The 23,887-nt window shown below is 38.8% G+C and overlaps 3 protein-coding genes across 6 annotated transcripts in view; 1 reads left to right on the top strand and 2 right to left on the bottom strand.

Annotated features, from left to right (window-relative positions):
* Window positions 1-5,911, bottom strand: part of skia (v-ski avian sarcoma viral oncogene homolog a) — a 64,252-nt gene extending 58,341 nt beyond the window's left edge. Inside the window, exon 1 of the mRNA XM_052564091.1 lies at window positions 4,494-5,911. Coding sequence (XP_052420051.1) covers window positions 4,494-5,405 — 912 coding nt within the window. The 5' untranslated portion in view covers window positions 5,406-5,911. The remainder of the gene's footprint in view (window positions 1-4,493) is intronic.
* Window positions 5,912-11,423: 5,512 nt separating this feature from the next.
* Window positions 11,424-18,612, top strand: si:ch73-70k4.1 (hornerin). Its single transcript, XM_052564097.1, has 4 exons — window positions 11,424-11,679; window positions 11,814-11,946; window positions 13,110-14,200; window positions 17,366-18,612. Exons 1-4 carry the CDS (start codon window positions 11,540-11,542, stop codon window positions 17,436-17,438), a joined length of 1,437 nt encoding a protein of 478 aa, XP_052420057.1. The 5' UTR covers window positions 11,424-11,539; the 3' UTR covers window positions 17,439-18,612.
* A 67-nt stretch (window positions 18,613-18,679) lies between these two features.
* The window catches only part of prkcz (protein kinase C, zeta), a 96,581-nt gene continuing 91,373 nt past the window's right edge, over window positions 18,680-23,887 (bottom strand). For all 4 annotated transcript variants that reach the window (XM_052564094.1, XM_052564093.1, XM_052564096.1 and 1 more), the window contains one exon: window positions 18,680-22,330. In XM_052564094.1, the coding sequence (XP_052420054.1) occupies window positions 22,243-22,330 (88 nt within the window). In that variant the 3' untranslated portion in view covers window positions 18,680-22,242. The remainder of the gene's footprint in view (window positions 22,331-23,887) is intronic.

The following is a 23,887-nucleotide window of genomic DNA, read 5'->3' on the forward strand; positions in this document are numbered from 1 at the left end:
CCTGGGGGGAATTAAAGAAAAAAAAAAACACTTGATTGTAGAGGAGATGAGAAGTCAGCAGTGGAAGAGTTCTGATACCAAGCAGACATGCGTGTGTGTTGGTGTGCACGTTTAGGTGTGTCGGCAGATGTGCAGCGAATGCGAAAAAGAGAGTGAGAGGGCACGCTTCATTCATGCTCATTCATACTCTCATTTGCATAATCAGTCTCTCGTGCACTTTGGGAGCGGTGGTCCTGGAATGTGGCTGTCGCAACTCTCCCTTCCCGTCACTGAGCTGCGGTTTTCCTGCACTGGCGGCAAGAACGCGCCGTCTGCCAAAACTCTCTAAATAACCTCTGATAAAACGCCTCCACATTTAACAGGAAACTCAGAGGGGGGAATCAAATGCATGACTAAGTGGGAAATGCTCATGATATGGGCTTTCTCGTCCTTACTGCTCTGAAAAATGAAAATGCCAACTATTTTGTCAAGTACATTTGTCAATGTGAATAAGCTGTGAAAAGACAATCATAATAGGGATATACATTAAAAATTTATTTAGAACAAATAAGTATAAATTAACATCTAGCACATATTTACATTGACCAACAATTTAAAAATAGTGGCGATATAATGCAAAAACGCATCCTGTGTGAAATCTAGCTACAGGATAGATCAAGTGCAATGTAAAATAGATTTTGCGGTCTGTATGTCAACGATAAGCAAGCAACAAATTGACTCTAAAGCCATTTCCATCTGCCATATTAACATATAATATCATCGAATATTTATTATTTGTGATTAATTTGTTTTATTCATCAGTGCATCATGTAATAATTATTTTTCAAAGCTTAAATGCTTAGTCTGTTTAAAGGCATTTGCTCACTTGTTTCCAGAGTCTTAAGCTATTTCATCTTTAATCCACCCAATCATTCAGCGCCACTCCTGACAATTACGTCCAGACATTTTTATCAGTATATACTGTAATCGTGATAGCTCATGAAGCCAACTCTACACCTAAGCTTACACTTTGAACCTGTATACTACAGATCAGCAAACTCAAGCCTTGTTTACCAAGCAGCCAAACTCTTTTGAACCCTCTGAACGAGATCTCAGACAGTAAGTGTTACAGTACCCCCCCCCCCACACACACACACACACACACACAAACCCCACTGAGTATTAAAAGACCCAAGACAGCTTGACAGAACATAATGGCTAGGTACATTTTACGCTTAATTATGAGTGTGTGTCTAAGCGAGGGACACAGAACATTCTGTCTTTCTGCATCTTCCCATCGCTGACTGAAAGCACCAGACAGACACGCACATACAAACACACACACACACAAACACACACACACATATATCGAGGGAGGTTGAGTAACTACAGAGTCTGTGACCTTCCCTCAGCAAGCAGCAGAGAAAGGGGAAGTTCCTTCACCCCACCCAGAGACAGAGAGAGTGAGAGAGAGACTGCCAGACTACTTTTCACAGATGAGGAACAGTAAGATCTGTAAATAACTCAGCAAAAAAACAAAACAGCTCTGTCACAATCACACAGAGCATGCATCCCAGACAGCAACACAGTATAGAAATGCAAAACAAACTTATGTCTACATCACTTGCATGTTGAGTCCTTAGGCCAGATACACGCTTGTTATGCAAGGTTGCATATGCATATCTATATATATTTTTAAATATATAATAATTTAATATTTTAACAAATATTCCAATTTGCACAAAAATGTTAAGCAGCACAACTTTTTTTAACATTGTTAATGATAAGAAATGTTTCTAAAGCACCTAACCAGCATTTTAGAATGATTTCTGAAGGATCATGTGACACTGAAGATTGGAGTAATGGCTGTTGGTTTTTAAATCACAGGAATTCATTGCATTTTTTTTTTTTTTGCTTGCGCATAGGAGACATTTCAAAACCATTCAAAGTTTTTAGAGGCCCCCTTGACAAAATATGAAATCAAAATAGCATATCTACAAGTATTTACATTTTTGCAGTTGGATCTATTACATTTCAGGCCTCAGTCTTATTCTACAAACATCTTGGTGGCAAATGAAATTGTGTAGAGGCCATTATGAAGTCATCAATATCAAATCGCCGACTCTTCCTGGCAAAGGAGTGACCAGCTGGGCGGACGCATGTAAAAATACACCACATCTCCCTCTTTCTAGATGGATATACAGATGTATTCCACTTCCATTTCCAGACGGTTTGAGAGTGTTCCCTCTTGTGTGGTGAGAGGCAGGAAAGCTCTTGAGATGAATAAAAGCCTGCTGTGGGGGGTCTGATAATGTGATAATGCAGAGAGCTCCAGGACATTTTGGTCTCACTTGAGACCAAGGGAAACAGCTCGATGTTAACGAGGCAACGTCATTCACCGTAAGGGCCCATTCAATCGGCAAAGCACTTATGACACACATCATCAGTGCAAAAAGAGACAGAAAATGGCAAATGTGTGCAAACACGCTGGAGCACGGGCCTAGGTTTAAATTCTCTCGCTCCACTCTTACAGGGAATGTAACTGGGTGAGAGCTCGTGGGTGGGGGAGGTGGTGGGGGGCTGATCACAGAGAGATGGGAGGGAGGAGATGTTAGTGAATGCACCTCTTTGTTGGTTCATATTCCGTTTCCACCACAATACTCCAATCCCTGCATCATCAGCTCCATTCAGGGAAAACAGTTCATGTAAATGACCAGGCCTGTCATTCACTGAGTGTATATGTGTGTGTGTATTGGAGGGGGGCACACTACTAAAAAACTTTTCTTCTAATCCTCTACCTCACAAACAGGACCCTGTCTGCTGCAAGAGTCAAGCATTAGAGCCCCAAGGGTAAGAAGAGCCGCCACACATGCGAGTAACCCGAGACTGGAGACAACCCAAAGCAGATAAACATAAAACAATCAGCCTGAGACTGCTTTATCGGATTATTCCTTCTAAAAATACCCCGAAATGAACTTTATGGTGCATATTTAAGCAGCAAACTTGGTTGGAGTGCAGCTCAGGGAGCATGATGTTTTCCCTCAGCAGTCCCATGATTAAACCCTCAATGGCCCAATCATTAAAAGCACATCCACTATTAAGTACCTAAAAGATAGCTAAAAGACCCATTTCAGAATTACCATAACATGACGCCGTTGCCGTGGGACATGTAGAAGTCATGCTGGGCTCGAGAGACAGATGGGAGAACGAGATGATAAAAAACAAGCACTAGACAGAGAGAGGGAGAGCTGAAAACTGAGCACCCTGGCCTTTAATGGCTCTTAATGATTGTTTGTTTACACACTCCGCACTGTATCTACAGTAAAGGCCAATGGGACAGAGGTCATGACACCACTGGTTAGTTACTGGTCAATTAAGCATTACAGCAGGTGGAAAGCGCCTAGAAATACTATCTGCGATTTTTTGCATTGATCTGCTCAAGTTAAATATTTCATGCCATTAAATTTAGGCCACTGTGATGGCTACTCTATCTCAACGTCCGCCCGCAGAATCCACATCTCACCCCTCTCCTGGATATCAGGTTGTAACATTTGGACTGGGAAACCAATATCTTGATAGTCTCTGGAGTCTGAAGACTGGGTCACCAAAGAACTGACACTCTTGGCCCCTTTCCAAGCGCTCATCTAGGAGGGAAGGTGACACTACTTGGAATATATGCCAGTGCAAAACCTAAGACATACAAATTTCACCTTGGTGTTGTGGCATAGCGCTTTAAACCTCTAGTCTGCCAACTTTAATATTGCTGCTTTAATACCAGCAGAGGTGATTCATGGACATCGCCACAATGCCCCAGAGCACTTAACCTCAGGTTGTGCCAAGGGGACTGTCCCTATAAGAAGTGCACTGTACGTCTGCCAAATAACTACTTACTGTGGAGTCCGAAGTTCGTGTCTCCAAGCATTCATCTGAAGATGACTATGGCAAGCCATTTTAACAATATCTATTTTTATGCTTCTGATACTTATTTTTGGACTACTAATAAGTACTCCAAAAGGGAGTAGAATATTTTAAATGTCTCTAATTGCTTACTTCACTAGTTTCGATTGCTTTTTTACTTGCAAGATGCAATAACTATTCAGAATGTCTAGTAAATTAGTATGATCCAGTTGATTCTATAAAAAAATGCCATATATAAAAGTAGCTGAACTATTTCTAGTAAGCCAAAATTAATATTGATACATAGGCTAATTAGAAAAACGGAAATGCTATAGTTGGTATCTGAAGCAAAAATTCTGGCCGCTGCCGAGAAGTATGAATTGAAACCTGATCATTACAAAATATGTATGGAATGAAAAGTTTTTAATGAAACTGGAAAAGATGATAGTTGTTATTGGCTTACTACAAGGGCAGAAACTAGCAGTAACACAGACGCTAGTTAGTTTAAAGAGATGAAACGGCTTGTCATGGACATCTGACACTTGCAGTAGCCTACACTATAAGAAAACGTAAAAACTTCGCCCTTATCCAGAGCAAAATACAACAAACTGGCTCACCCGTGATGCTTTCCGCTTGTATTTATTGGCGAAGTCAAATTTCTCCTTAATGTCATCCAGGAACTGCTCCAGACGCGCTTTCTCGTCTTTCCCCGTGTAATCCGGGCTCAGGAGGACATACGCCCTCCAGTTGGCCGAGTCAAAGCCCCAGTGGCAAGTCCTGTTCTCCAGCGATTTGTGACTGTGCACCACGAATTTCTGAGTCGGGTACATAAGTCTGCAGTCCATGCACTGGATGCAGGGCGCATTGGGACTCGTGTAGAGCTCCGGGACCAGCAGACCCTTACACTTTCCGAAGCACTCGTGATAGATCTTGAAGCTCTTCTCGGTGAGCTCCAGCTCGATGGAGCCGTACAGCTCCTTCTTGGAGTGCGGCGGGTACGTCCCCCCGTAGATGAGCGCGTTGCACAGGCGCTCCGAGTCTGTCTTGGTGATGAGTCCGCAGGACGGCGCGGAGAACGGGAGGATGCCCATCACCTTCAGGATCTCCAGCTGGTCGGCGGTGCAGCGCGAGCAGTAGACGTGCAGGTCGTCGCACACAGAGTTGATCTGCTGGAGCGAGAAATCCCGCAGAACCGTGTTGAGGATCTGCGGCAGACACAGGCGCTTCTCGCCGCCCACCACGAAGCACGAGATCGTCTCGCCCTCCAGGACCGTCTCGCACCTCTCGGTGGAGCGGTCAGACGGGATGAAGAGCGGCCCGGGCATCACCGGAGGAGGCTGCATGGGGGGGAGGTGCAGCACGGGCTCCGGGACGTCTTTGCCGTCCTTCCTGAAGAGCAGGTCGTGTTGCCATCTGGCGGAGAACGCGGCCGGTCCGCCGAGAGAGCTCATGGAGCTCAGGTGAAACTGTTTGAGAGTTTGTTGCAGTCCAGGGTGAGGCTGGAAACTCTGTCGCGCTACTGTTTCCATGTTTCGCGAACCGTGTTGTCGTTAAAACCGAGCGTCTGGGGTGAAATACAACTCAAAGGTCCCGGTTCCGCGTCTCGAAATCCAAGTCTGTGAAAACAAGCACAAGAAGAACGATACGGCTTCATCAAATCCCCGCTCAGACGAAGGTTTCCACCGGCGCGTCTTCTTCCCCTGCAGCGGGCTCTCTTCTGTCCATATCCACAGACAGACGCGTACTGAAAACTCAAGTTTAACACAAGCAAAAGCGCGCAAGTTGCAGAGAAACTATCCCACGGGGGAGCCGAACCTGTCCCACGTCAAATTCAGGAGTCGAATACACAATCCGCCAACTTTAAATCCGTATTTTTCCTTGCGAGTAGAGATCGCTGCAGCCGGACACGGCGCGTCGCCTCCGCTCCTCTGCCCCTGCAGTTCAGTATGAGTGAGTCGGCGAGCACAGCCTCTAGCTCGCTCTCTCTCACTCTCTCTCTCTCTCTCTCCCTCGCTCAGTGTTTGTGTGTGTCTGGCTCAGTCATTGAATCCCAGCCAAGAATGTGACTGACTCCGCAGGCTGTGGCTCTTCCAAGAACCAGCCTTCACTCCCCACTGCTGTAGAGAGAAAGTCACTGTACTTATAATATTTCTATTTCTGTTTTTATACACCTGATCTTTTTATTATTAATGTTTTATTTGTAAACTTTACTTTATTCATAGCAGTTTATCACATTATTCTGTTAATTCATTCATTATATTTATGTAATTCAACTTTGATTTATTAGATGCTATTTAATTTATGGTTGGCAGTTCTTAAAATATCAAAATAGACAACACAACAAATAAATAGGTGAGGCAAATAAACAAATATTTGAAATGATGGGAATAATAAAGTAACACCGTTTAACAAAACAGTTTAATCCACTCTGTTATTGCATAAATCACTCCATTAACAATATTGTTAGTTTACTGTTATTGATATTTTGAACAATAATACATAATGCCGATGTATAGGTTTTACCATAAGTATATTAAATGTACTGTAAAATTAAAACCCATCATTATGGTATATCAGCATTATTGTTTCCAACAGTTTTAAATAAACCATTTTGCTATTTCAATTCTACCATTTTTCTTAAAAGTCTGAGGGGGGAGGAAATGCGAGCAGTTTGCAGGCAGGGCAGTATGTTGAATCAGTGGGTTGATGGGTGGAGTCAGAAACAGATGCTCTAATTTAGACTGACTGCGGTCTGAGTTTGTAAGCTTTGGTTTTCCTGAGTACAGCAGACTGAACTGGGAAAGTACTGGGACTACATGACTAATAAACACACACATTGTTTCACAATATTTGTATGATATGGCAAACCAGATGTAATGTTCTGCCAATAATAGCTTATCAGACAACTGGGTCAGGCACATCAAGCAATAATAACATCACTCAATTACATCATCATTCTCCTCACATTACGTTTTCATTGTAAATTGATGTCGGTTATCTAAAACAATATTCAGCTACTATTAAAAAAATCTTGAGATTATGTCAAGCATACATTCAGTACTATTTTATCGGCTAATATTTATGTATATAATACTGTGACCTATATTCACCTCTTATTTTTAAATCAGTATGTGTATGGATGTTGTGTCTGTTTGTAAAGGGTAATGGGACATATTTAATTCACATTTCCTGTCACACTACAGTGATGTATATATGCCAATGATTTATTAATAATTCTCTTTAGATTGAGTCCAATGCAAGCATGAGGTCAATGTAATCTGCTGCCCTCTAGCTCCAAGGGGATGTTACTGCAGGTAGATCACAATGGGACAAATGGCCTTGATGCATTGAGTTCAACCATAAGTAGAAAAGCTGCAAAATTAAAGAGAAAGATAATACAGATCGGTTTCTCATATTTGAATATAATAATGCACAGGTCAAGATACTTCAGTCTTCAGTATAAAAGTCACTTCACATGCCCCGCTATGAAAACGATTCAATAAAACTATACTGTGTAGAAATCACATTTTATCTGCATTCACTTTGAGCCAAATGTGTTACCAGTTCTTAATTTCTATACACTGAAAAACGATTTGTGTAGAAATAATTTTCACTTAGAAAATTTTATTAAATTTCACAATTAATACAAAAACAGCACTGAAATAGTATTTCTTGTAAAACATAGTCCAGTAATCTTTTTTTTTTATAATTTCAAGAGATCATTTTTTTACTTTGTAGCTTTAGTTTTTCCACAAAACTCTATAAGCGATCTGATCTTACATCTTCATGATAATGTGATGAGAGAAGGGAATTTCTTTTTAACAGTGCCTTAGATTTCCTTCTTTCAGAAGTTTTATTTGGATTTGCGTCATGGATTTTGGAAAAGCCCTGCAAGTTTGACCAAAATATGATCATAAAGTCTCTGCTGTCTCTCACATTTTTGCACATATGTGGAAATATATTCAAATGGGTGGTGTGAACACAATCTGCTCACCGAACCTCTTCTTTTTTTTTTTTTTTGCCTGTTTCAAAATGCCAAATATTACTCATCCATCATAATGGAGGCACAATCAAAAAAAGAATAACCTCATAAACAAACTCTTTTCATCCCATTAAGGCTGCTCGCTTTTAGACATTTCAGTATTTCTATCCTTGAATATTTCCTGTAATTTCTGTCCTTGAAAAATTCCTTTTTGTTGGCTACCAACACTAGTTAGAGTCAGAGCAGCACATACAAGCTTTATTTAGACAGCCGTAAATAGCAGAAGAGTAGAAAAACACCTATTTTTGAAGCTGAGATAGAAATCCACTTTGTGACTATAACAACAGGTTTTTTATAAATCAGACCCCTAAAATGCAAATGCATTGCGATTGGTTGTCTTTTGTGTAGGCGTCATGACATGTCTGCAGTAATTACACTGCAGAAGAGCCAATTACCTATTTAAATTTATGCAGCGACAATTTAAATGGAAGACGCTTTACGAATGTTTGCTTTCATGCACTGGTAACAGTGTGGGAATCAGTGAATCAGACTTGCTAATTAATTTATTTTATTTAAAAGAAAAATCCAACACACTTGTTTACTCTGAAAGAGATGGACAAAAATGGAACAAAACGGTGTGAATAATAATATTTGATCTGGTAGGTTGCAATTAAAAGGTTATGAACTACACTGAGAGCGGTTTAAGAGAGATTTGGTGTGCGGTTGTGGTCGACAGCCAGTTTTCTCTACCCAAGCTACGCTACCACCCTTTTAACAAACAGGATCAGAATATATCTGGTAGGCTCAGATAAGAAGAAACCAAAGATAAGTGTTGCATTGCTGCCATTTGTTCAGCTTTTAAGAAGCAGAATTATATGCGGCGATACATGCTGGTGTTTTGTAAAAAATAGAGATTAGTGGTGGGCATAAGTCTCTCTTTCTCAGCACTGCCAGTGCAACCTGTGCCAGCTGTCTGACAAGTCAAACCCATCAGAGCCGTGACCTTACTGAGAAAGGGCAGACCTGCGGCTTAATCATTCTGGTGAGAGGCCATGCCCACATCTCTCCCCGGAGCCGGAGACACAGCTCCTCCGGTTACATACTGGCAGCTCGGCAGGCCAGAGGTTTGGTATCAGATACTGGATGAGAACATCTCTGTCAGACTCATTTTGTGAACTGTGTGTTAGGTGATGTATTTTTGTGTAAAAGTTAGATACTTCCTACTAACTCAGCCTAATATGCAACTTCAGGTATAAGCAAATTATGTGGCTTTGTGGCGCTGTCAAAACATTGCTAAAATTGCTAACTATATTGGTGGTGTGAAAATTTACATAATGATGTCTCCATATGTGATGACATAAAACGAACCAGTGAATCTGATATTTGAGATGATGCATTGAAGCAAATTATTCAAAACAGCCAATTCGCCACAATGATGCAGACTTCTCATCGCTATTTTGAGCCGTCTGCCACAGCAACATGGCACAAATAACGGCTGAGCTATTGATTTAGTGAACCGATAGACTTTAGTCAGGTTAGATTGCATATAGTGTGGATGAAAATGAGGCTGTGGGGGATAGACTTGAAGTCTTTACAATGACATCCACTGTATAAAGGTCATAGATCATGACATTTTCACACCTTACAACTTCCAAACCTGTTATGGAGCTTTTGTCTATAAAAGAAACAATCAGTATGTCTATGGAAGAAAAAGAGGCAATAGTGATGAAAAAGACAGTTGCTAACAAAGGGATAAATTAAAATTACAATTCTGCATGCCAAACAAATTCATCTAGTCACTAGTCTGCTTTCACAGCCTTGTTTTGTTTATAATCACACTCTTGAAAACTATTCTAAATATTCTGACTTAAGTTTCAGGGATAGTTTTAATAAAGACTGACAGTGTTATTGAAAGCTGAATTGTTGTGAGGTTTCTGATTTTTCATAATGAACAAAGTGTGTATGAATCAAATCTTTATTGGTCACAGAGCTTATTTTCTGCATCGTCCAAAAGCCAAAGGAAAAAATCATATTTGGGTTTTGTCAGGGAACTTCCAGGTTGATCTACAAAATAACAAATGCTGCAGCTCTATTCAGATCAGTATACACATTTCACAGATGGTTTACAAAAAGCCCAACAGCAATACAAATTCAAGTATAAAGCAAATGGACATAATTCTCACACATGACAACTGATATAGATATGTTGCATGGCATAATTTAGTTAATCAATCAATAAACAGCCTATACATCGCCCTGCAAACATCAAATAAGTATTTACAGGTTTGTCGTATCATAACTAAAAGATACTGAAAAAGAGACCTCTGAGATTTCCTAAATTAAATTTTCAGGGGATCTCGTGTCATTCAGGGACTTTCAGTTTTCTAACACACCGTGGATTTGTCAAAACATCGAATTAAACATCTTCTCCAGCACATTAGCCATTCTTTAATCTCAATTCTCTCTTTCCTTTCCTCCCTTTGCCACCTCACACTTCTTCCACAGTGCACTGAGAAAGCTTGCTTCTGGAAGGACTTGGGTAGCGCCCGCTATTTTTTACATTTTTCATCATTCATCAGGCAACCATGGAGACGGCTCACAACATTGCCTCACACTAGTCCTAATGACATAAGCGCTCTTTCCTGGATGCCGTCTCCCCGGCTCCATCCCTGAACAGACTTACTCAAAACTCATCTGCTATTGTACTCTCTCACTGTGTGGCTATGGAACCATCAGTGTCAGCATTAGAACCTTCTGGAATTCTCATCCAGAGGAGAGAGACGCTTCCAAAACCTTGCCTCAGCCTCTCCAGAGCTCAGAGCTGAGGCACCTCGTATGGATCATTTATTTCGGTGGTGGCCACCAGAAACCACCTCTTAGGTTTTTCCCCCCTCCATAGGGTATGTTCTTTCATAATGCAGTGACGTTGATGCTATGCATTCATGGGTTTGTTCCATCTCTAAAAAAAATCACTGAACAGCTATTTCCAGTTATAGCCCATTCCAGTTATATGTGTAGGCTATTTTTTATTCTTAAGAACCAAATATCATCCCATTACTATCAATTTGAATCCGATAAATTTGTCAACCAGGATAGATTATTTTATTCTCATTTTATTCCTACAGCAAACATCTGTTTATTATGTGCAACCTTTTCACTAGATCATTTTTATCATTTTGTTGGCATTAATTTACATATTATATTATTTAAACAACAACAACACACACATAAAACTAATAATTATTTACATTTTTGTATGTAATTGCATACGAACACTGCATTCAGCCAGATATGAATTTTAGAGAAGATGAATACCACTGTCTGGATTTATGTGCATTGATGCTTTGAATATATTAGGGTACACAAATAAAGTAGTAGCCTGATGACAATGATGTTGAACTGAACAAATGAATTAATACAACAAAAGCATTTCCTTAAGCACAGTAAAGTTAAGCCCAACGTACATATTTTATTTTAAAAATCAAATAAACAATACGAACTCCATGTGGTACATTTTAGCAACGAAATCTCATTCGAACTGCGCAATCAGGGCGCAGCTTTAACGCAAAAAACACTTTTGTGACCAAACACGGAAGTAGTTCAAAGAAACTCCCGCGTAGTTTTTTCATCGTTTGGATAAGCCATGTGCCTTTGTTGGAGGTGCAGTGTGTTTACAACCGAATGACTGCGATGTCTAAACTAAAGAGGAAGAAATCAGCGATAGAGGAGAGTAAATGCGAGCAGCAGACGACGATCAAAAAGTCAAATGGCAGTCTAAGTGCAGAACAGGACAGCAGCTGCAGCAAAACATCTACAGGCAGGTACGTTACGAAGTCTAATGTCACGGCAATTAATACTCAACGAATGAAGCTCTCTTCATAATATAATATTATATAATAATATACATTTCTATAACATATTTTGACGTAATAGTATTTTCTGTTGAATCCTGCAGGGCGAGATGGTGGGAGAGTTCTGAATTAAGTGATGTGGAGAGACTCTGGGCTCTTACCTTGAGAGCTTTTTGCCCAGCCCTGCAGTCTGATCAGGAAGAATGTATTCCACAGCTCCCCCCACCCTCATCCACGGTAATACATCACCTTATCATCAATAGTTATCATGGAAGAAGGAGGGGCTCTGTGTTTATAGATCTGTTTGGAGTAGTTCAACATGCAGTATTTAATATACATTGTAGTATTGAGTCTCATGATATTGCCTGACCCTATTTCATATAGTATGAATAATTCCTGCATTTTGTCCTGAAATGGATGTTAGATGCAAATCGACACTGTAAGGTCTAGAGATGACCTTATCACCGTCACATACTAAACACTTCATTCCCTTCACAAAAATGTCACTTACGAATTACCAATAATAAATCACTGTCTTTAAAAGCAGGACCCACCCTCTAACTCTGAGACCTTGAATCTCAGATTTTCCTCTGTACATGGGAAAAGTTGGTTCGATGTTATTTTCCATGGAGATGAGAGGATGGACAGAACTGAATTGTACTTTCCAGAATTGGCAACAAGGCTGTGGTGTGTTGTCCTGGGAAACATGTTTATTTAATAAATGACATTTTGCATGAAATGGGTTCACTTTGGTGTCTCATTACTTAAAAACATCACAAATTAGATTTGAAGTACAAATCCCAAACAGTTAAAGTCATAAAGTATGGACACAAAATACAATTTTCATTTTAAATTGTATTTTATGGAAAACAAATATTTAGTAGAAATTACATGTAAAATTATACCTTTTGGTATTAGGTTTATTAAAAACTATAACAAAAACCGAGCTTATACTCAGTTTTTCCATATAAAATATATAATATGTAGTTTAATCTCCTGAGGGTGACAAACATTTAACATTTCTAAAGATAAATAAGCACCTCCTGTCACTGACCTTTTTAATATTATTTCTATAGTAATTCTGTGTAATAGTTTGTTACCTTTAAAGTGCCAAATAAACATAATTTCCTTAGCATTTATCGTTTAAAAAATTCTACAATGTTAAAAAAAATAAAAAGATTGTCATATATATGTAAAGATATAATGGTCTCTCTGTCACATGTCAGTTTGGGTTTAGATGTGTTTGCTGTCATTACTTTTATTAGGCTGTTCTTCAGAACCTCTAACAAAGCTGGTATGCAAAATGTGTGTAAAATGTGTATATTATGTTACTAAAGGAAGTGTCTAATTTAATTTGATAATTTGTATAATACAGTGTGATTTAATCTCAATTTCTTCAGAAAACTGTACAAAAAATAAGTGATTGGAAGTGGTGCAGTGCAGATGAAGATGTCAATCCCCCTCTGAATTTGCCCGCTCCATCTTTCCTCAACAACCCACAACCAGTGAATGTGGTCAAGAACCCCTCACAACCTCCAGCAGCAGAGAGCATGGGAGAATGTAGTCCACCAGCCATCGCTGATCAAGAGAATCATGCATCTTCACCTGATCAAGAGAGTGGGTCAGTATGTGACATACAAACTGCTCAGCAGCGCCACCTAGAAGACAATTGGGTTGAGGGTCATGAATTGTCAGACGGACAGAGTGACAAATTTGACCAAGTGGGGAAAGTCACAAAAGGATCTGGACCAGGGAAGGGGGTAAAAACAGGTGCAGGCGGATCTGGATCATGGTTAAGAACAGTATCTGAAGCAGAAGGATCAGTATCAGGCATGGGAACAAAACAAGGATCAAGTGGATCTGGATCAGGACAGAAAGCAAAATCTGGAACAGGAGGGTATGGAGCAGGTCAGCGAGCAAAATCAGGAGTAAGAGGATCTGGATTAGTGCTGGGAGCAAAATCTGGAGTGGGATTAGATGTAGAATCTGGAGCAGGGAAGGGGGTAAACACAGGCGCAGGAGGATCTGGATCACGACTAAGAACAATATCTGAAGCAGTTTCAAGCATGGGAACAAAACTCAGAGCAAGTGGATCCGGATCAGGGCAGAGAGCAAAATCAGGGCTAGGAGGATTTGAATCAGGGCTGGGAACAAATTCAAGAGAAAGTGGATCTGGATTGGGGCAGGGTACAAAATCTGGATTGAATTTGGGGCAAAAATCAGCGACAAAAGAATCTGGAGCAGCATCTGGATCAGGACTGGGAACAAAATTAATAGCAGAAGGATCCGGAACAGCAACGGGAACAGGACTGGGAACAAAATCAGGAGCAGAAGGATCTAGAGCAGCATCTGGAACAGGACTGGAAACAACATCTGGAACAGAAGGATCTAGAGCAACATCTGGATCAGGACTGGGAACAACATCAGGAACAGAAGGAGCTGGATCAGGACTGGAGTGCTGCCCAATGTGTCTGATGCCATTTCCTGCAGGGTGAGTGAACATTTCATATAAATAGGTCAAAAAATCCTCAAAGTTGATTGATTTCTCAATGCAGAACCAAAGATGACAACAACATCAATAGCATGTAATAATCGAACAACCCAAAATGACACATTGCGTGACTGCCTCAAAAAAACCAATGCATAAAATCTACAATATCCCAACATTCTTCACTTTGGCATTGCTTTTGGGAGCTGAATGGCCAGAGAAGTTTTAGCAAGTAATCCAATTAGAAATCCTTGTGAATAAAATTACACTTGTATTACAAAAGTAATTTTTTTCTTCGTCACTGACGTTCTCATTTCTCAGAAGTCTGAGGTGCTTTGAAGAGGATGCAGGGGATGTGAGCTGCTCTCACTGGAGAGTAGATGCATGTTCTGCAACAACAGAGAGTAGAAGACTGAGATCAGCTTTGGCACTAGAGATGTTTAGCTGGCTCTTTAGGTACAGCCAGAACATACATGCGCTCACTCTCATGAAGCCCTTGGCAAAACAGCTTCACTAGGCTGTAAGATGAAGTGTTGGTGGATAGAATCATGCATTCTATCACCTCTTTCAAACAGCCAAAATAATATTAGTCATTTGCTGGAGAAAGACATTTTATTTTCCCTAAATGCAATGGATTTGAGTGTTTGCGCCTTGGGTGCTGGTGGAGCGTTGCGAGATGGATATCGCAGCCACGCTTATGTAACTCACTCCTGGATGTGATGTCATCGCTGCAGATGCAGAGCAGAGGATCCAGTTCAGATGGGATTTATATTTATTTGATGCTTTATGAACACTTGATTCTTTATTTTGATTGATGAACATAGCAACGTTTAGCAGCTGTTTTTGTTGTTTTGTAGTATGAAGTATGCAAAGTATTACACAACACATGAATTCTGGGACTTAAACAATAATGAGGTAGTACAGTGATTATTTCAGATGGAAATACCCTGCTTCTTCATGGCAAAAAAAAAAAGTAAAAATCAGTTTGAGAATTATGACTTTTGTTATTCGGGTTGTTTAAATAGATTTACTTTTGGAAAGTTGATCTAAATCTGGCAAAGTTGACCTCTTACAATGCTGCATGATTTAAAATGCATTTTTTTAATAATCTTATATAATTAAATACACAGTTAATTAAATGGAATATTTGTATTTTAATCTTTTCTATAAATTATTTCTATAAAGTACAATAAATAGCTTTTGACACTTTGCAGATCCACTTACAGTATCTATCTAGTTTCATTTGAGAAATGTACAAATTTAAGTTAAAAGAGTTCAATGTTTATTGTTAATTCACGTTTATGCATAAAACATAAACGAATGTTAATTTCATAACAAAATAAGATCTTATTTGTTAACATTGGTTACTGTAATAACTAACATGAACTTACAGTGAGCAGTATTTTTTACAACATTTAATAATCTTTGTCAATGTTAGTAACTAGAAATGTAATAGTTCATAGTTGAAAGTGCATTAAGCATGTCAAAAATACATCTTTTTTTTACATTTTATAAGTAAATGTTGAAATGAACATTAAGACTAATAAAGGCTGTAGAATTATTTTTCATCCATTGTTAGTTCATGTTAACTCATTTTATCTATGTTATTCATACAACTTGAAATGTTAAAAATGTATTCGTACATACAGAAATTAACTTGGTCCTATACATTAATAATTGTAAAAAAATAAAAAATAAATAAATATATATATATATATATAGTCAGTTTGTGATAGTTCATGTATATTTATTGCTTAACCTATGAAAAAAAGTATTTGCAGAATCATATACTTTTTAAGCTGAAAACTTAATGTTGAATTAAAAAACTCAGTGGAACTGTTATATATCCTGTAAATTCATATACCAGTGCTAGAGGCTTTTATAGGTGTCATTTTCACCTTGCTGTCATCTTTACCCAATGCCAACTCTCCAAAAAGGCTGTTTATGAACCTTTCTGCCCATGAACTTTGGAGCACTTCTCAGAAAGAGGAAACACTATGTTAAAAACCCAGTGACTGTGAGTGTACTTTAAGAGAGAAGGAAGAGAAACTCTAAGAAGGACGGTCATTCATTAAAATGGGTCAAAAAGTCACCAGATTTTTGCGAGGTCTGAGAGCAGCGCTCCTTCGGCGTGGTGGGCAGCGCCGAAACTCGCAGAACAAGGCAGCACTTTGTTGCGATCGCAGGGCTGGCGTGTGCCCCTGCCCGCTCTCTGCCCGCCGTGTGTACATTGGCCAGACTGCAGAACACAGACGGCCCCGTGAGAGAGACACAATGAACGCTCTTGTCTAGGGTAAGACAGACAGAGAAACAGGCAGATATAGAGAGCGAGTTTCCGAGGGCAGGACTGGTGAAGAGATGGAAATCTTGATGGAGGGTATCAGGGTGGGTTGGCACGCGTAGATTCACAGAGTTTTAAGGTTTGCTGCTGGGAAGCATCAAGCCGTCTGGGTTGGAAAAGGAATTAGAGAGGAAAGGAATAAGTATTGAAGGGAAAGGGAAGACAAACAAATGAATGCGCCTGAAAATGAGTGGCGTTTGGGGAGGAGGAAGGAAAGTCAAATTTGAGACCTGGTGACCTTGCAGTTTATGTGTGCTTGTTAGCCGATGGCTTACGACAACAAACTATTCCTTGGTGGTTTATTTGTGAGTGCAAACAAGTAAACTAATGTAAATGGAGTTATTTACTTTACTGCATCTGCTACTATAAAATACTTTTAAAAAAGGCAATGAAAATCCTAGAAAAAGTGCATGAATTCTAACAGTGGTGTTTTAGCAAATGCATGTTAAGAATTGTTGGATACTAAGAAAATCTGATATGAGAAGCATAAATCATTGAAGCGTTTCCAGATAAATGCTTTTTGAGTGAAATCAGGGGATTGTAAACAGCATCTCTGCAGTCCAAAACTTACGTCAACGTGCATTATTCCTAAATAGTTTTTTTTGAGAAACGGTGAGGGATCAATAACTTATCATGACTCAAAAATCTTATTTTGTTTCCAAAACTGCTTATTGTGCAAGAGAGAAACGGTGTTGCTGCAGCACCCTTGTGTGTTTGGGTTTACAAACCACATATTACTGGAACGAACACGGATTTCTCTTTAGTTATTGCATGTTGTGTGTGTGTTTGCGTTGCTCACTATTGTTAAAATTTTTTTTTTTTTTCAGGTTCACCCAAATGCAGTGTGATGGTCATCTTGCACAATGTTTATCAGAGATGAATGAAGATATTATTTGGTGATGATGGAATGAGGAAATTCTGTTATATCTTTTTAGATACTTGTGTTTTCCTTCATGAGCCTGCAAAGTATTACTTTAATGTGGCACTGCGCGATTAATCACATGCGATTGTCATGCATGTCTCTTTAGTAAAGCTGGTTCTGTGATTAGTACTAATTATCCATCACCTGTTTTCAAATGGAGCAGCACTTAATATACAGATCCGTAGTTCGCTGACAAGCTACGCAATATCGCGTTTATAACTGAATGTGATTCATCTGCCGCTCCAGAGCAGGTGATGGATATTTAGTACTAATTGCGATTAATTGTGCAGCCCTACTTTAATGTTTTGATTACTGTACACTGTAATTGATATACTTTATACAGAAGACCTGGAAAGGAAAAAGATTTGCTGAAAATGTACTCTGCCTCAGGCCATCCAAGATGTAGATCAATTTGTGTCTTCATCAAAACAGATAAATGTAGCCATACATCTATTGCTCATCAATGGATCCTCTGCAGTAAATGGGTGCCGTCAGAATGAGATTCCAAACTTCTGATAAAAGCATCACAATAATCCACATCATTCAAGTCCATCAGTTAATCTCGTCAAGTGAAAAAAGCTGCGTGTTTGTAATAAACAAATCCATCATTACACGGTTTTAATTTTAAACTTTCACTTCTGGTCCATAGTCCACAATAACACTTCCCCCAGTGAAAAAGTCCATCCCATGTTGTCCTCTCAAATCAAAACCCCATTGACATACTTATTTAGAACTGTTTTAGATAGTTTCCACTTCTGTCAAACTGTGTTTGATCGGTGCATATTTCTCTCCTGATTCAGAGGAGATTACCCTTTCTCAGGAAAAAGCAATAATATGAATAAATAGCCTGGTTTGAAATTTAAAACGTCTTAAATGTGGTCTTATTACAAACACACAACTTGTGTATTACTCACATTATTTGCGGATTATTGTGATGTTTTTATCAGCTGTTTAAACACTCACTCTGACGGCACCCATTTACTGAATAGTGAGTAAGTGATGTAATGCTAGACTTCTCCAAATCTGTTGAGATAAAAGAAACAAACTTGGATGGCCTTTTCACTTTTGGGTGAACTTTTCCTTTATATACTTCTTATAAGATACGATTGGTCAATATGCATTGTGCAATAAAAGACAGTGCTCTCCCACAAACCAGTGTTTTTCTTTTCTTTTTCTTCTTTTCTCCACACCCAGAAATCATGAGACAGGAAATGTGAAGTCAGTACAATGAACATTTACTGATTTACAGTTGTTATCTAAGATGCTTAAGACTAAACTTCATAAACCCAAAGACATGTTCACATCTCTCTCTCCCACCCTCAGCCCACAGAAACTCTACTAGAGCTTTCATTTACAATAAGTTATAAAACAAACACTTCAAATATAAAAGTATTCCCCTGTAGCACATTGATAAGAGCGTCACTTGCTTTGGAGTCAATGTAAGGAAAGAACCAAAAAAAAGAGAAAGCAGAAAACAGCTTGCGACAGCTTTTGTATTTGGCAAGTTGATAAATAATGGAAATTTCTTGCTTAAAATGTTTTCAGGGACAGGAACTTGTATTTTATTGCAGTCTTGGGCTCTAAGTTTGAGACTAGCGGCTTGGACGCTGGATTCAGATATCTCTTATAATGATGCAGAAACAGATTTATTTCTTTTCTTTTCTGTGAAAATCTGAAGGGTTAAATTACAGATATTTACAATTATGCCAAAACTCATTCCAGTTCAAATATAAACATGAATAAAACCCCAACAAAGGACAATCATAAATCTGACACCATTTTACGTGGGTTCTGTACATTGGCTCAAGCTGGTGGAAAATTAAGTTGATGATTACTTGGTCCTTTGTAATATACCATAGTACCTGCTTTTCATACAGTTTGTAAAAATAATCATTGGTGTACAGGAATGAAAATCAAGCAAATTTTGTATAGGACCACCTTTACCTTCAAAACCTGCGGTTGCAGTGGCCCTGTCAAACTATACTGGAATGGAAAACTACGCAGTTTGCATTCACCTGAAGTTCCTGTCACAAACAATCATTCATAAATAGTGGAGTTCTTCAAAATGTTGTGCCTGTTTTTGTACCAGCTTTTCATTAGAGAGCTGAAAGCATGGTGGCTTTGCTCTCTACCTCGTTATCGTTACGTTCGTCACGCTTGTTATCTCCCGGGCCGTTCTTTGTTCTTAGCCGTCTGCTAATCTCGCTACTGTCTGACACAAAAGCAGCTAATTAATCCTGTTAACATGGCAGGAATTCTTCACACAGGTCTGATTTCATCAAAGCGTTCACATCTAAGAGTGTCGTCTTCACTCTTCAGGAAAAGAGGGGGAATAAAAACCCCAAAACTTGGAGATTAAATGCAATGGAAGATAGAAAACATATCTAGTTGCTTAATAACACAATACCTTATCACTGTGAGGGATTAATCAGTCACTCTAGCCTGTGATTGGCTGTTTTTCTCTTTAAAGGAAAATTACGGATTTTGAAGTTCATTTTTAAGAGCTTTTTAGTGTGGCCTGGAATTTAAATAGACGTGATAGTTAAGTTGTGTGTAGGAGTGTACGGCTATCAACATGCTACCCTCACGATCTCTGCAGTATGTATACTGTGCACAGTATGCATGGGATACCCAGATGACCTACTACGTTTGCCAAGACATACACAGCGCAGAATAACATATTCCATAATGCAATACACACAACTTGACCTTCCATTTCCAACTCTTTTTGTTGGCTTACTATTCTGCCTAACTGTAAAGACTCAGCGTTTTTACACAAAAGTGATTTTAAAATACAAATAGTCATTAGTTGCTGATGATAGGCAACATCCCAAGGTAATGTGACAGTGTAGCTTACTAATGTCTGAAAAGTGTTTATCGTGGAATATTGACAATCATTTCATCTACTATTAATACAAATAGTAGACAGAATACAGTATATTCTACAAGTACAGTAGTAGGCTAGAACTCCATTCTGAACACAACCTGCCACTGAATGATAAAAGATTAGAATTCTGTGCAAACTGTGTTTGATATTAAGTGTTGCAATGGGTTCAATGTAAGCATCTGACTGCGACTGCAAAGACAGTTCCACCATGTGTTTAGGTCATCTGAGATTCAGTCACATCACTGTTGCACAATTTTACCACCACACAACACCAGCGACATCACGTACAAACCCTTGTTTGTGTTCTCTCGCTCTCCACAAGGTCTCAACAGCACGTTATTGACAGATCACATGAGTACAACAGAAGCAGCCATTTTAGTAATATAGTGTGCACTTGTATTGAGTTTTACTGTAATATTAAACCCAGGCTCATTGGGAAAAACGTGCCTATGGCCACATTTATGCAAAATTATATTTTGTTGTTTTTTGACTTTGATTGTGAAATGCTAAAAGTGCATTCAGTTTTATCTAAACTAGATTAATAAATCTGGCAGCATTTTATGTTGGTTGCTTTTTTTTTTAATGTGGTGTTTCGTAAATAAAATTTCCAGTGAGGTTAATGCTCTATAGCATTTGAAAATAACGTACGGACCCTAAACCTAACTGAAGCAAACGTAAGTGATTTTTAACTTGCTTCTACAAGTCTGTAAGCTCTTTAACTGTGACTTGTGCAATCCTGGTGGTGGGCTACCGAGCAAATTTACATATGTGTGGGAAAAACCAGACATATGCATCAGTCATCTGGTGCAAATTTTTAAATGTATTACAAATCATGCACCATACAAGTGTTTTGAGGTCGCAACATAATATTGTGCAAAAAAAGTCTTTCTTAATTAACAATCATAACCATAATTTGCGCAAAAACATGAATAGAGGAACGTTTTTCCAGTAAACTTAGGTTTCTTATATTTCTGCTGGTCTGTATGTGGGCTTGTGATCATTCAGTGTATAACTTTACTTTTGTTTTTTTTTACGTATGTATCAGTGTGTTTGTGTTATGTAAATAATAATAATAACACCTGCAGCCCATCTTCTCATTGGATGGTGCAACTAACTCCAATCCAACGTGGAGTTCAGAGCAGTTTGGAGCATGGTGAATTTTGGATCTTTGAGGCACTTCTTCAAAAAACACATTTTATCTTCCATTTACTCTATAAAACCAACATGGGTGGTTCAAAGCTTGCGGTTTAAAGCATAGCTACCCAGTGTGGATGAAACCATCATGGTCATGAATTAAAATGTGCCACTTTGCATCATAGAAGGCATCATAAATTCTTTGATTGACTACCTACACTATAATACAATTTTTTTTTTTTTACTTTTTTAACATTATACATTCTTGTTTTGCTTGAGGATGAGCCTCATACAAGATTAAAGAGAATCCCAAAAATTTAAAAAATGGAACAAAATAAAAGTGCACATTAAGTTAGAACTGTCATATTTAGCTAGGATTGATGGGAATTGTAGTCTCTAATGGACGCAGGCACACATTAAAGGAACCAACTTTAGTCCCAGGGAACAGTGCGCGCGCACACACAAACATGGGCGTGAAAATGAAAGAGGTTGCTGGGAAGCAGGAAGACAATCAACAGCTGAAATTTGGGGAATCGTTCTGAGTTTGTTTTCTGAAGATCCTCCAGTCATTTCTTCTTCCAGTGTGATCCCAAAATAACTCAAGCAGGGTCCGAAACTTTAAGTCTTAGTGTTGCTTTTTGTCTTGAACACCGTTTTAAGGAAAAGTTCTTCTCTGTGACATGTCTGAGTCTGAGCTAAACTCAGCTGTAGTAGTCTTGTGGAGCCGCAGGCAGAGAAACATCAGCCGGATTGTTCTTCCCTCATACGGTTTCTTCATTGGAGAGCAGCAGAGGATTAATGTACTCGAATCCTTCAAACTCAGACTGGTCTATTCTCTTTATCACATCCCTGAGGAGAGAAATCAACGTTATTAATAGAAGAGCTACAATTCAACCCTACATGTCCCATACTGTGGCTTAAAGCATAAATTAGGGGAAAAGAGAATGAGGTGTAGTTTGATGAACTGAATTTCTTTTAGGTGCTAATAAGTCAATGCAGAGAGAAAAAAAAATAGTTTCTGGCATCACATCTACATTTATTCATTTAACTGGCATGGTTATTTAAATATAGAGATTTAACTTAAGGAGCCAATAATGCGAAAACAGCTAACAGTTGCAAACATTGTCAAGAAGAGTATGCTCAATTTGAATCAACTTTTATTTCCAATCTGATAAAATACAGCTGATATTTTTTATATTTCTTTTCATTTGCTACTTGATCGACTTATTAAGAATTAAGAAATTCTTTACCCACAAAATGTATTTTCTTTAGGAATACATGCTTATATTTAAAAGTATGGGTCAGTAATGAAGACTAGAGTAATGGCTATTGATGTTTATATTTACATAAATACACATAAATATACGTAATATATATTCATATTTTGTCTTTAAAATGTACATGTATGTGTGCGTATTTATATATACAATAAATTGCGATTTTCAATTGCAATAAAATTTCGCAATATTGATGTTTTACTGTATATTTTATCAAATGAATGTAGCCTCGGTGAACAAAAACATTAAACAAGACGAAATGGTGTATACTTGTCTGGTATGGTACTTCTTCAGGGCAGTACGGAGTAATCATATTTCATTTATTTTTATTTGATTGCATCTATTTTGTTATCTTTCAAAAAGGCCACATATTTGACAGATTCTGCAGGGGAAGTATACATTTATGAGCACATCTGTAAATGCAGACTGACCACCAGAAACAACAACAACAACCTTTCTTCATCTGCGTCGAGAGGCTGGTTAACCACAGAGGGGGCAGACAGAATTTCACTGGAGTACAATTGAGAAATTCAGCGGCGTCTTTCTCCTCTTGGCTATTTTCTGCAATGGCAGTGATCCGAGATGGTAACATTCTTGCTGAAATCAGACCTCTCTTGCTCTTCAGAACCTCAGGAATCCATTGATCTATTTTATCAGCCATTTGAGGATACCACACTGCTACAGTGCTCCACCTCTTCTATGGCGTAATGCTGAACTGATTCAAAACTCGTTTATCACGTTCTGTCAAACACGGTCCGTGGAGGACAATTTTCCTTTATAACAAGCTCTGTAAGAACTGATATTTCACCAGATCCGGGATCAGTGCCGAATTGTGTTTGTGCTGTGTCTGTTTGAATACAGTCCCCAGAGGGCCACTTGACTGTATGTGGGTGTGTGTGGGGTCAAAATGCCTCCAGCAAGAGTGAAACCTAAAATAACATGAATGACACCTCTATGCCGTAATATCAGGCTCAGGTTTCAAAGGGAGAGCAGGGGGGAAATGTGTGATGCCGCAGAGGAAGAAACACTGAAAGACGGACATTCTGGGCGCTGACCAAAATAAACAAGCCTCTTTACAGCACAAATGTTTCTTCAGAAAAGAATTACATGGTGGAACTGATTTGAAAGA

The sequence above is a fragment of the Carassius gibelio genome, chromosome B8 (assembly GCF_023724105.1).
Source record: "Carassius gibelio isolate Cgi1373 ecotype wild population from Czech Republic chromosome B8, carGib1.2-hapl.c, whole genome shotgun sequence".
Lineage (NCBI taxonomy): Eukaryota > Metazoa > Chordata > Actinopteri > Cypriniformes > Cyprinidae > Carassius > Carassius gibelio.

What these genes read in the sequence shown, in the direction of transcription:
- si:ch73-70k4.1 (XM_052564097.1), top strand. Translation starts at nt 11,540, where the DNA reads ATGACTGCGATGTCTAAACTAAAGAGGAAGAAATCAGCGATAGAGGAG. An exon ending in TCCCCCCACCCTCATCCACG is followed by an intron (nt 11,947 to 13,109) that starts GTAATACATCAC and finishes CAATTTCTTCAG; the next exon opens with AAAACTGTACAAAAAATAAG. An exon ending in CTGATGCCATTTCCTGCAGG is followed by an intron (nt 14,201 to 17,365) that starts GTGAGTGAACAT and finishes TTTTTTTTTCAG; the next exon opens with GTTCACCCAAATGCAGTGTG.